The 14,074-nt window shown below is 35.2% G+C and overlaps 1 protein-coding gene across 2 annotated transcripts; it reads right to left on the bottom strand.

The window, feature by feature from the left end:
- Positions 1-1,254: 1,254 nt before the first annotated feature.
- On the bottom strand, positions 1,255-5,675 carry LOC133855072 (uncharacterized). 2 transcript variants are annotated; one of them, XM_062291374.1, is made up of 5 exons: positions 5,253-5,675; positions 2,967-3,062; positions 2,833-2,881; positions 1,978-2,108; positions 1,255-1,439 (listed from the first exon to the last, which is right to left on the bottom strand). In XM_062291374.1, exons 1-4 carry the CDS (start codon positions 5,577-5,579, stop codon positions 2,020-2,022), a joined length of 561 nt encoding a protein of 186 aa, XP_062147358.1. In that variant the 5' UTR covers positions 5,580-5,675; the 3' UTR covers positions 1,255-1,439; positions 1,978-2,019. The 2 variants fall into 2 exon arrangements, with proteins under 2 accessions (XP_062147358.1, XP_062147357.1); XM_062291373.1 differs by having other exon boundaries at positions 1,255-1,427.
- Positions 5,676-14,074: the final 8,399 nt, after the last annotated feature.

Raw genomic sequence — 14,074 nt, 5'->3', positions numbered from 1 at the left:
TGGTTCGACCACCTACAGACTTACTGTAGGAGGTGGCCAAAACCACCGCCTATGGGCCATGAGGATAATTTGACCACTCTTATATTGGCTATGGCGGTGGCTCGAGCCATCCCTATATATTTTTTTTTATATTTTTTTTAGTTTTTTGTAATGTTTTTAATATTTTTAGTTTTTAAATTTTATTTTTAATGGGACATGAGACACGTGTTAGTTTCTTAAGAGTGTTGATTGAACTTTCGTAAATTTTTGGGCAGAAATTGGAAGGAAGTATTATCTCCGTTTTTAGCCATAAATGAGGTACCATCTTTATTATTACGAAATGAAGCACAAGGAGCAAAATATAAAGTCATTAAACCACATGGTTCAAATATTTAACCCATATTTTTAATTAACTAATAATATCCATAGATTTATGAAAATATATGAACAATAGTTATTTTATTTGACAAAAGAATAAGTTGATCAAACAACTTGTTAAAAAGTTTGAATTCCTTCAAAAAAAAAAAAAAAAAATTGAACTTAACTTGAACTTTTAACAACTGATTTGATTATAGCCCCGGGTACATTGTAAGTTAAATTTATTTTATTATATTTCATGGTTGAATATCATCATGTAATTAATATACAAACTCTACAACCCAATGAAGTTGAATTTTTTTCTTAAGCATTAACAATTAGATATGTTATTTTATAGATTATAACAGAGATTTCTATTGAATTACTCACTTAGTAAGTATCCTCAATATTATATCACAATATTATTTTTCAAACTAAGTCACTGATTTATTTTTTATTTATTTGTGCATGTTTTGACAATAATGCCTAATGTATCTAAATGAGATGGATATTAGCAAAAGAAACACAATTTGGTTAAAAAAGAAGGGAAAATGCTCAAAAAGTCCATAATGTATGTCTTTTTATCAAATCCCTTTATAATGTTTAAATTTTATCGATTAATTCCTTAAGGTTTCAATTGCATTTTATAAAATAGCATTAGCATATAAATCAACAATAATTTTCAGCATTATGTCATTTAATTTTAGACCGAGATCCCATAAAGGTCTATGAGAAAAAGGCTCTCCTGTCTGAGTAGAGGTTCACTCGGGCACTGCTCCTCTACAATTTTTGTTACTCCTCTTTGGACGGACAATGGATTGTAGAGGATTCAGATCCGGCCGGTAATTGCTGTATTGTACGTGTCTACCATAAATTGTGAATATACGTAGGATTAACATATAAAAGGAGAACTGTCGCTGCCTCTAAAGCTACAATATTATTCTGCCTCTAAAGCTACACATTGTCATAATGAAGTGAAAATCTGAAGTTCTCAACAGTAGTCGTTTCCATATCAACTTCATCTGCTAATTGTAGTAGACCCTCTGGAATCTTGACTGAATTTTTATTTTATTTTTCTCGTCGATCAATTCCTAGAAGACACACTTAAACAGAAAATTATCAAAATTTGATTCCACCAAAAGGTATGAAAAGTGTTTTCCCAACGTTTCATTAAATTATAACATCCAATCAAAAATCCAACTCACAAAAAGAGCACGAGGAATGTCCAGCATAAAGTAATTCAACAAAGTAAAATTGTTGCAATACAAACTCTAGGGATATGAGTCATTGGCATAATCATTACTGGAAGCAATGTAGCTAGTACTTGACTAAGAGGGATATCAGAGAAATGACAAACAAAAACTAAACTATATATATATATATATACTTCCTGCTTATCTTCAAAATCTTTTCCAGTTTATATAACATCATCTTATTTTTATGATGAATTGTCACCTAATTTTACTTTTTATTTTAACTGAATACAGGCTTACTTTGGTTGATAGATTTTTAAAGAGAAACCCTAAAGAGGAGAGCTGATAAAGTAAAGTGCTAAGTTCTAGGATAAATGCATTGCAAGACCGGTACCAAAGACACACCAAATTCACCAATAATGAAAGACGTCAAGCATCAAAGACTCACCTAAAAAATTCTGTTACTGAGTGGGGCATGGACAAGTGACAGCTAAGTTGATGGAATCCCAAATCGGCTTCGGAGAACATCAATTGCTTTCTCACAGGATTGTGAAAGCTCAGTGATGGATGTTTTGCACGCTGAAAAATTTGAATGAAAACAAAAGATTTATCGGAAGGAATGAGATGGTTGTTTATAAACTACTGAAATAGAATCAATCGGTGCCTCCTTAATTTGACTATTTACATATCATCATGCTTCATATATTTATCACTTCAACATACAAAATTCCATATTAGATCATTTTGACAGTAATGCTGTTTCAGTAGTAATCGTCTCATTACAATCAGTGTGAATTTGAAGAATAATGCATGTCCTTAATCTCATCAGTAAGTACATGGTAATGCAACAGGATCATGAATCCTATTCAGAGACTAGAAAAACAGTTTTGTCATGCATGAGTATATGCCCTTGTGCAAATGTCCGCACTCTCATAATAGGGATACTATAGATCCAACCTCCAGATATTTTTTGATAAGTAATAATTTCATTGAACAGCGTAAAGGGATGCAACCCTAGTATACAGGAAGTATACAAAAAGCTCCTACTAAGAGGAGATAAACAAACATGAAAGTAAAAAATCAACAAACGACAAACGACCCGGGCTATGTGGATCCATCCTCCAGATACGGGATAAACTAATCATAAATAAGATGTAAACAGGGCATAAACTATTTTGCGATTTCTCTGTTTCTATTGTTTTGTTAGTTGATATGACAATGCAGCAAAATAATCAGGTTTGGTTATCTTGTCAAGGTCACATTTCCTATAAATCGTCATGTAAGCAAAGACAATGTAACATACCACGAGATGCGCTGCCCTGTGCATCTGCAATGAACTCTCCATATGAAGCCTGAAAAAGAATCATCCGGACTACTTTGAGAAATTACTAAAAGACATCAGAAAAACTCGGCTAGTGTTTGTCACCGAGGAAACACCTTCATTGCTTCCCGACTTTCACTGATCCTTTCTGACATCTTCTTGTATTCCTTCTCTGATTCATCCATCAATTGTTGGCATGATTGGGTCTGAATCTACGGAATTAGAAAATGAAAAACAGAGCCAATAATTAGCTGAGAAAACCCAGAAGTTGGTCAACAACCATGTGAAGGATTCTGGCATTTGTTTCTCCTGGTCTGGTCAACCAGGTTGCACTTAACAAATAAATTACAGATATCGAAAGTAACCAAGGGGTCTAATTCAGCCATAAAGAATGAAGAGCATCATGCATTCTACACGATCACAACCAAAGAAAAGTGAAAGGTTTGGGCCCTCGAAGGAAGATAGATCTAGTCTTTTTACAGACTTTTTGAGTTGGACCTTTGAATAGACTTTTTCACATGCAAGTGGAAGTAGTTCAAGTGAAACTTGTGGAAGCTTGAAATGGTAAAAGTGTAAGTGTAAACCATATCACTGCTCCCGCCATCACAGCATCTTCTGCTGCATCGCCTGTTGATGCAGCAGCACACAGCCATTCTCCCTAAGACAACTAAGGATGCATATCAGTCCAGTGACGAGCCACATCCTGGAGATATTGCAGACATCAATACGGCAATATCAAATATTCGGAAGATACCCAAATCAACTGCTACCTATTGAAGTCACTTGAGCCTTACTCATTCCCAAAAGGCACCTCAAGGGAAGAGGTTTGCTCAAGGCTTATAAAGCTCACAACCCAGGCATACATTGGTAATGTGGGACTCTTAACACACCCCCTCACGTGTGGCATCTTTTGGCCAAACACGTGTTCAACATCGGGAGGAAAGGCCCAACATTGTCCAATGGCTTGTGGCTCTGATACCATATTGAAGTCACTTGAGCCTTACTCATTCTCAAAAGACACCTCAAGAGAAGAGGTTTGCTCAAAACTTATAAAGCCCACAACCCAGGCATACCTTGGCAATGTGGGACTCTTAACACTACCGAGAATACAGCCACCAATCACGATATAATCCAAGCCACCAAAGGAAAGACAGGAAACCATGACTTGCGCAATCTACAATGGAAACAAACAACTCACTATGGCAACCCTTAGACTTGAGGAACTCAAGACAACCTATCATGGAAACAAATGACACATTGCATGCCTATGGAAAGTAGCCGTTGCACTCAACAAGGAAAGGAAGACAACCAACGATACTGTTTATGTAATTAGAATAATTCTCAGTTATTACTTTCTTCCTTTAGTTCTGTATAGACTTATATATAAGGATGTAATCAACCACAATATGATTCAAGTAATAGAATACATTTTCCCTCACTTCCTTTCAATAAGATCACATTGGAAAATCCAAAGTTCAAGAATTCAAGCTTAGTTCAATCATAATTACACTTGAATATAACAACCACAACTATGGACAAAATATGCATTAATCAAGATAAAAGATGTAAATTGGACATAATTAAATCATATGATTTGGAAAGTCCAAAGCATTGTACTATTTGAACACTAAAAATAGATTCTGTGTTGAGTTTGATAAAGCACAAAATCCTTTGTTTTTACATCAATCGACATGCTTTTGAGCAATTGGTTAACGACAATTCAACTATTTAAATCCAGATGTAGATCCAGTGGTTGCACGGTGACGGATTAACAAATAAAATTTTAATATAGAAATCATGAAAATAATTGATAATAAATAGTGAAAATTATTAAGCAAGTTTTATTGATTAGATCCAGAAATTGCGATTGAACTAAATTTTGCATTGTCTTGTTGAAAATAAGTTTTTCGATTAATGGAATATTAGCCACTTTAACACAGCAAAACGATTTCATTAAGTGACGCGTGGAACTCAAAGAAATTAGAAGGTTAATTAACATAGCCTATTGAAGAAATCTAGAATGGAGTTTCGGGAAAACAAAGCCAAATATACGATATTATTTTGGAGGAGTTAGCAATCATCGACAAAAACTAAATGAATGGTGTAAAATCAGAAATCAACAAATTTCTAAATATCATTCTTAGATATATCGCTTTTTACACTGATCCGTTTGGCAGCTCAGAAAATGAAAGAAACGTAGAGAAAAAAAATTTAGATCTCAAAAAAATCTTTGACATTGGGCGCTCAAGAGCACCGTTCAACAGAGAAATTTATAATAATTTCCTGTATTCTTGGACTATTTTCTCAGCAACCAAACGAGTCGCACTCAACAAAACTCAAATTGCCAATAAACGAAAACGCAATATTTGTCTAGAGAGAGAGAGAGAGAGAGAGAGAGAGACCTTGAAGCGCTTGTGGAGGCGAGACTGGGAAGAGTCGAGCTCCTTAAGGATCTCGGAGTGAGAGCGATCGATGTGACGCTTGAGATCGTCGAGGCGTGAAGAGGCGAGGTCCTTAAGATCGGAGACGCTGCTTAGGGAGTTGAGAGCAGTTGGCAGCGGCTTGTCCTTCTTGATCTTCGATGCAGAGAGCGTGTTCTTGCTGCTGATGAAAATACCAGATTTCGGAGACTCGTTTGTAGGAGAAGGAGGAGGAGGAGAAGCCGCCTTTGGCAATGGCGTTTCCAGAAGCTCCGCTACTGAGGACCTGCGATTCCCTTTCTTCTTCATCTCTCTCAATGCGTTCAAAATTTCTGGAGCAGAGTACGGATTTTGGAATTGTGAGGAGGGAGGGGCCAATTTTGTCGTCTGGATATTTATAGTGGCGGGTATTCTTCGTTTCAAATTTTGGAAATGTCTCGTTATTTTTTCTTTGGACCTCTGAAATTTTATTGCTTTCGCTTCCTAAAGTTTAAAAGCTTTTAATTTAGTATACAAAATTTTAAAAAGTTTACAATATCACCCTTTCGTTAGGGTTTGGGATTAAAATAGACCAAATACAAATGCAATATCTCTTATACTCCTATATTTAAAAATTTGTCTAATTTTTAAATAACTAAAAATTACAAAAAAAAAAAAAAATGAAACCCAGTCAGCTCGACAGCAAATTGTTTCTTTTATAAAAAAATTAAAAATTAAAAAATTAAAAATTAAAATTAAAACATGAGTATTTTGGGTATTTTGACGTCTTATATTAGGATTTAACATAAAATCCTAACGGATTGGCCATATTGCAAATTTTTTAAAGTTAAATACACTATATTGCAAATTTTATATGCCATGAGTTACCTACATTTTTTTTTTTTTTTTTTTACATGTCCACATAAGAAGGGGGAGGTGTGATTCGAACTAGTGACCTCTGCTTCATAAGACGTGGTCCCCAGCCGATTGAGCTACCTCTTGGGGACAGTTACCTACATATTTTACTCGTGATTACGATGTAAGAAATTTCATATATGTCCCTATGGCAAACCAGTAATTATGATAATATGAATTATTTCATTCAGATTGATCATAGGAATCCATTTCCTGATATCATGCTGATTTTACTCATTGATGGGAGGAGAAAAATCAACCATCACTTAATCAGTTTTGATTGAAGGGAATATCTGAGTCACAAAATATTTATATTTGTTTAAGTGTATTATATAGACTATTTGGTTTGCGAACCAAAATGTTGTAGTTTACCTTATCAGCTAAGAAACCTTTTATGAAAACTATCAATTCACAAGTAGCTATTATTGTAAATATATAGTAGAAACGTAATGATTGGCTCGTTGTGAAAACTAGTGTGTAATTTACTACTGAGTTGGTGAACTTATACTTTTACTTATGCAGACGTGGCTTACATCATGACCGTGTAAATACTGATGCTTTGGATGCAGGTACCGCTGATGTTGATGACAACCCAGTGGCTATGTATTTGGAATACTACGATTGAAGCTCCTCGCTCGAGTTGTAGTTGTGTCGGATTTAGATGGTCCATTTTGTAGTTGTTCTGTATATGGCTTGCGTAGCTTGTGACACGTGTATTTGTTAGCCATTTTTTTGTTGTCTAAATAACTTTATAATTAAGCCTTAAAAAGATAAACATTTGTATGGCTCTTTTGTTGTAAACAATAGTTGATGATTTTATAGAATTATGATGTCCGCTGCACAGGTTTATATTCCGCTGCTTAAATGTTATACTCTGATATAACAGGTACAAGTTATGGGATTAGTACTACATGTTGGCTTAGTGACATATCGTCATGCCACTGTGATGATCCATTATATATATATATAAAGAGTCGTCACAGCTAAAGGAATTCAATGCTTAATTCCTTTATAAATTTTAACATACTGTTGTAGTAAAATTGGATTCTTTAATTGATTTTTGCATATATATATAGTTGTGTCTTATTAATTAATATCATCCATAGGGAATTAATTTGTACTTGTTGACCTGTAGCGAGACTCACAATTTAAAAAAGGAAACAATAAAACAACAAATTTCCACAATATTCGAATTCCCAACATTTTCCTCACAACTATATGAAATCGACTTTGATACTTAATTCAAAACCGTACTTGTCATGTCCCGAATATTAATTGCTATTTTAGGAATAAAACTTAATGGGATAAACAACTAAAATTAATTAGACGACTGGAAAATACAATGGGACGTGCAGAGAGTATTTTATGGATCAAAGAAATAAATTATACAAGAGAAAAATGTGAGAGAATGAATGAGAAATGGAATAAATGTGAAAAATGAATTAAATAAGTGAAATTAATGTGGCGCGTCTGGACGGCTCACAAGGCTCGTTCGGACGGTGCTTTATCAACACGAGGTGGACGCCTCATTTCACGCGCGTCTGGACGCCTGACTTAGTTCGTCCGGACGGCTTGCAATGAGTGGCGCACACCTACTTAAACGGCGCGCGTCTGGACGATGGTTAGTGCCCGTCTGAACGGCCAGCTTAAATGGCGCACGTCCGGACGGTTTGTGATGCCTGTCCTAATGGGGTCCGAATTAAAGAGTGCAGAATGCCCTTTTTTTCTCGGCAGCTCCGTTTTCCTCTCAAATTTTCTCGGTTTTTCCACCTAAAAACCGTGATATCTTTAAATCCAACCGTCCAATCTTAGATTCGACTTAGGTAACGTAATCCTCGAAGCCCGATCTACGTTTTGACTGAACGTTTTGAGGTATTTTCATTAAATTCATGTTTTGGAGATTTTGATTAAATCTTGCAAATGTGAGTTTAATTTAGTGCTTTCTTTAGGTAATGGGTTACTTGGAACTTGCTGGAGGCTACCCAAACCACGGGTTTTGGTTTGGTGAATTTTTGGTGGGTTTCCTCAAACCCTAACTTTTAAGTATTTAGTTTTAATTGAGTTTTTATGTGATTAACCCTTAGCAAATGTTATTGGGTTAATGGTATTGTGTTTTGGGTAGTGTTTAAAAGTAGATCGTTAAATCGTGTTAATAAGTTAGTAATTATTGTAAAAAGATTAGTGAACATAATTTTAGGGTTGATGTTATTTTGAATACGGTAGTAAATTATGTGACCAGATTAATGAAAATAATTTATGGGTTAGTAGAAATAATTGGGAATTAGTAATATTTGAGTTTAAGTTAGTATCAAAGATTTATGGGTAGACGTTTGGAAATCCTTAAAAATATTATGGGTTTTCTAACGATTAACATTGAGCGATTCAAGTGCTAATTTGAGTGTCAAATTATTTAGAGTCCTAAATGATGAAATGTGTTATTCCACAGTGACGTATTGCATGGTGATATCTAGGAAACCTAATGCATAATATCCGTGCAGCCATGTGAGTATTCTACTCACTAAGAAAAATATATTTTTATGTATTATGGATTTGTAAAATGTATATTGTTTTATAAAACCGAACCGACCATATGATGAATTATATGCTTTGAAACAATTTGATTAGTTTCGATTATGTTCAAACTATATCAATGGTGTTTAAGAAATGATGCAAGAGAGAAATGTGTTGAATTGATTTAAAGTGTTTGAGTTGAATTGATTTAAAGTATTTGAGTATGTACTGCGGTTGAGATTTAAATTATGCAAAATTGTTTAAAAACATGTCATGTTGAAACTGTTTAGATTTTATGAAGAAACTATGTTTTGAATAATTTCAAAGTATTTGATAAAATGTTGGACTTGTTTAGTTGTAAGGGAACTTGATTTAGTAACAGCATGATTTTATAGCATGATACAGTAATGAAATATATAGTGGTCAAGCATGGAATATAGAGCATACATACCCCAGTAGTATCAGTATCAGCAGTATCAGTAGCCCCAGTTCATGCATATCATGTATAACATTGTTTTACGATGGATGTTTTTATGTTATGAGTAGCTTTTATCAAACATGTTGGTATGCATAAGTGTTTTAAATGAAAACGCTTATGTATATTTCTATCAGATGGTTGCACGATTTAAATGCTATAACTTGAAAGTACATGGATTCATGACTGCTCAGGTGCGAGTAATGACATGTCTATGAGTAAGAAGGTCAATTGTTATTGTTCTTCAGGAAAGACGTGTTAGCATAATTGAGTTCAACTCTAATGCTCACATGATCTACTGACGTTCAAGGCATGAAACTGAAATAGGATTAGAGATGGTGTTGCGAGTGTTTTGTTGAAGGATGTTATCCTAGTATAGAAGAGTAAAATGCCATGTTTTATTGCTTAAGACCTATGTGTAGGCGTGATATCTGTAATGGAGTGATCGTGTGCACATATGTCTGAGCGACCGATGAAAAGTATTATTATAGAGGGGTCTATATGTAGAAACTTTCAAGCGGTAGATTGAATCTTCTACATATGTTCACAATTATATAGTATGTTTTAAATGTTTCTGAATAGTCGGTGTTTGCTGCATTAGTGTGACGACCCTTTTTTTTTTTTTTTTTTTTTTATACAAACATAAAACGAGTCATCGCAGTGGCACGACTACGTGTCGCTCAGCCAACATAGGCACATACCCATAACATGCACCTGATATACAGAGTTACATCTACAGCGGAAGACTTTATGATAACATCAATAAAGCAAGAAAGCATAACTATAAACACACTAGTTGTCTAACATATGCAAGCCATAATACAATCTATCTGTTTAAAGTTTAATACATGTAACTACAAAAGTATGGCTGATACAAAATATGGTGTGACCCACACATCAAGCCATACACAAAAATACCTAAAAATAAGGACATCATAGTCCTACCTCACCACGATCGTCGCTACGTGCATCAATCGTAGTAACCCAGGTAGTGTGCTACCGGATCGTCGTCTGCCTCAGGAGTGCCTACAATCACAGGAACATCATCTACACGGTTGTGGTGGTTTCCACATCCGCATAGGTGAAATGATGAGTTCACCGCCTTAGTATACCTCATACTAAGACCTCAGTGGTATAAGACTAACTGAGTTTTCACAAAGAACCAACCTTTATTTTATTTTTATTCGTGCGAGCACTATTTTAGCCACAATTTACCAATAGCTAATGCAGCAAACACCAACTATCCAGAAAACATTTAAAACATACTATATAGTTGTGAACATATGTAGAAGTTCCAGACATCCCTCCTTGGAAGTTCCTACATATAGACCCGTCTATAATAATACTTTTCAACGGTCGCTCAGACATATGTGCACACGATCACTCAATCACAGATATCACGTATACACATAGGTCTTAAGCAAAGAACATGGCATCTTACTCTTCCGTACTAGGATAACATCCATCAACAAAACACTCGCAACACCATCTCTAATCGTATTTTAGCTTCGTGCCTTGACGCCAGTAGATCATGAGAGCACTAGAGTTAAACTCAATCATGCTAACACGTCTTTCCTGAAGAACAAGAGCAGTCAACCTTCTTACTCATAGACATGCCATTACTCGCGCCTGGGCAATCATGTATCCATGTACTTTCAAGTTCAATGTATGTTATTAACACATGTAACCATTCGATAGAAATATACATAAGCGCTTTCCATTTAAGACACTTATGCATATCAACACGTCTAGTAAAAGCTACTCATAACATAAAAATATCTCTCACAAAACAATGCTATACATGACATGCATGACCATGGCTCATTATAACTCATTGTGCTGCTGATCCTGTTACCCTTCTGATACTGTTACTGTTGCTGATACTGTCACTGGTGGGGTATGTATGCTCTATACTACATGCTCAATGTTCCGTGCTTGACCAGTATATATTTCACTACTGTGTCACGCTGAAATCAAGCAGTTGTTAAATCATGTCCTTTTAAAACTAAACAAATCCAACACTTTATCTAATACTTTGAAGACATTCAAAACAGAGTGTAAACAGTTTCAACATAACATATTCTCAATAATTTGCATAATTTAAATCTCTACCGCAGAATATATCACTTTAAAACAATTCAATACTTTTCACTCTATTACTATTTCATAAACATCATTGATATAATTTAAACATACTCGAAACTAATCAAATCATCTTAAAGCATATACATTTCATCATATGGTTGGTTCGGTTTCATAAACAATATATATATATATATATATTTTTATCAATCCAATACATATAAAAATATATATTTTATCAGTGAGTGGAATACCCACCTTGGATCGCTTGCACTCCCAACTATCCAGACAACTCTAAGCTCAACCACAATGTGCTGCTAGAACACAATACATTGCATTAATTAATATTACAACTAGCAATTACACCTAGTGGCGTTTGAATCGCTCAAAAGCCATTTCTTTACTAATTTGCCCATAGAGCTCTAACGTCCCCAAGTATTTCATTAATCCCCACATTGTTAACCCATAAGCTTAACTTAGGGTTATCCACAATAATATCTCACTTTAATAAAATACCTAAAACTATTGTCTATGAGAAACTTACCACAAACTCACCAAGCAGTGACCAATGCTCGGGGTGCTCTAGGCAACTCCAAACCACACCAAACCTAAAGAAAATACCAAGTTAAACTCATTTCTATAAAATTTAACAAAAACCTCTAAACGATACGAGTTTAACTATTTACCACAAAACGTTTAGTCAGAACGTAGATCGGGCTTCAAGGATTACGTTATCGAAGTCGAATCTGAAATTGAACGGTTGGATTTCAAGATATCATAGTTTTTGAGTGAAAAACCGTGAAGAAATAGTGAAGGAAACCATTGATAATGAAGGAAACAGGTGTACTGCCCCTTTTAAATCGGTTCTCGTCCGGACGGCCATCTCCAGTCGTCCGGACGCGCGCCATTTCAGACAGATCGTCCGGACAGGCATGAGTCATCGTCCGGACGCGCATCATTTAAGAAGACGTGCGCCGCTCGTTGCGGACCGTCCGGACCCTATAAAGTAGACGTCCGGACGCGCGTCATTTAAGAGAAACGTGTACCGCTCGTTGCGGACCGTCCGGACCCTATAAAGTAGATGATGGACGCGCGTGGAATGAGCGTCCGCCACGTGGTGATAAGGTACCGTCCGGACGAGCCTGTTGAGTAGTCCGGACACCACATTAATTTTATTTATTTAATCCCCTTTTGCATTTATTCAATTTCTCCTACATTCTCACATTTTTTTCTCCTTTTATAATCTAATCTTTGGTCCATAAAACATTATCTGCGCGTCCCACTGTATTTCCTAGTCGTCTAGTTAAGTGTAACTGTCTATCCCTATAAATTTTATTCCCAATTTTTGCCCGATAATAATCGGGACATCACAATTAGCTCTTGGTAAATTGTGGCTAATATAGTGCTCGCGTGACTAAAAATAAAAGAAAGGTTGGTTCTTTGTGAAAACTCAGTTAGTTTTATATCACTAAGGTCTTAGTATGTTTTATACTAAGGCGGTGAACTCATTCTTTCACCTATGCGGATCTGGATACCACCACAACCGTGTAGATGAGGTTTCTTGGTTGCAGGTACCGTGGATGTAGATGATGACCAGTTTGCTTAGCGTATGGGAAGCTATGATTGGAGCATATCGCGGCAGTCATATGTCAGACTCATGGGTAGTCCGCATTTTTGGGTATTTTGTTATGGCTCGTGTCCTATGGGGCATGTATTTGCATAGCCTGTATTTTGGGTATGTAATTATAGTAATATGTTTTATAAGCTTTAACTAGTTAGACATGTAGTTGGCTCTTGTTGTAATTAACTGTTATGTATTAGATGTATTTCCACTTATGATATGTGTTCTGCTGCACATTGATTATTATATTCCGCTGTTAGATGTAACTTTGATAATTTGGTGCATGTTATGGAACATGTGCCATATGTTGGCTGAGCGACACGTAGTCGGGACACTGCTATGACTCGTTTTACGTTTTGTATAAAAAAAACGGGTTGTCACAGTGCCGGTCATCTGGTTAATAACTGGCAGTTGGTAAAAATCGCAACCGGTTGTACGCCCCTACCTAAAACGGAATAAGATCCTCTCCATTTTCAAATGAAATCTATGATATCCATTTTATGGTCAAGATTTAAAGTTAACATATCTAATGATGTATATGATTTCACATTATTTTAAATTTTAAAAGATGTGCCAACATTGACTTCATATACACTATTAGATGCACTAACTTCAAATCCTAACTTTTCATTTAAAATGAATAGTATCCATTTTCATTAAATGAAATGAAGAGGATCCTATTCCACCTAAAACTACAAAAGGATAAAATATTCCATGAATAGAAATAAAACAAAAGAAACAAAATATGGAAATACTTGGTGGCTACATAAGCCGAAATATGAAAAGATCCTAAAGCTACTAAAGAGTAAAATCTTCTAACATAGGAAATAAACAACGAAGGAAAAATATAATAACTAAGATAATTCTTGATGACTACATCAATCTAAATATGAGAATCTTATAGAATGGAAATCAGGAAATTTTTAAAAAGTTATTATGCAGAATATCTTCAAAATCACAATTTGTCAATAGTCTCTTCTTTCCTTGAACGACATCTGGTAACTGACCATTTCCTGTGTTGCTTAAATATTCTTGATATGGTATATTAATATGATATCTGTTATGGATGTAAAAGAATCAATCTTATCACCACATCATAGACCAATTAATTAATTCTCGGGGGTACTAAAAGTCCCGCCAGTAATTTCCCACTTATGCTCGTCAGTCGTTTCCCACTCTTCATAGACCCGACCGGTAGCCTTTTCCTTTTGTACTTCCACA

This window comes from Alnus glutinosa, chromosome 13 (genome assembly GCF_958979055.1).
Source record: "Alnus glutinosa chromosome 13, dhAlnGlut1.1, whole genome shotgun sequence".
In the NCBI taxonomy this organism is placed as follows: domain Eukaryota; kingdom Viridiplantae; phylum Streptophyta; class Magnoliopsida; order Fagales; family Betulaceae; genus Alnus; species Alnus glutinosa.
Note: the sequence above shows the minus strand (reverse complement) of the source record. Positions and strands in the feature narration are given on the sequence as shown.

What these genes read in the sequence shown, in the direction of transcription:
- LOC133855072 (XM_062291374.1), bottom strand. Translation starts at nt 5,579, where the DNA reads ATGAAGAAGAAAGGGAATCGCAGGTCCTCAGTAGCGGAGCTTCTGGAA. An exon ending in GCCTCCACAAGCGCTTCAAG is followed by an intron (nt 3,063 to 5,252) that starts GTCTCTCTCTCT and finishes CTAATTCCGTAG; the next exon opens with ATTCAGACCCAATCATGCCA. An exon ending in AAAGTCGGGAAGCAATGAAG is followed by an intron (nt 2,882 to 2,966) that starts GTGTTTCCTCGG and finishes ATTCTTTTTCAG; the next exon opens with GCTTCATATGGAGAGTTCAT.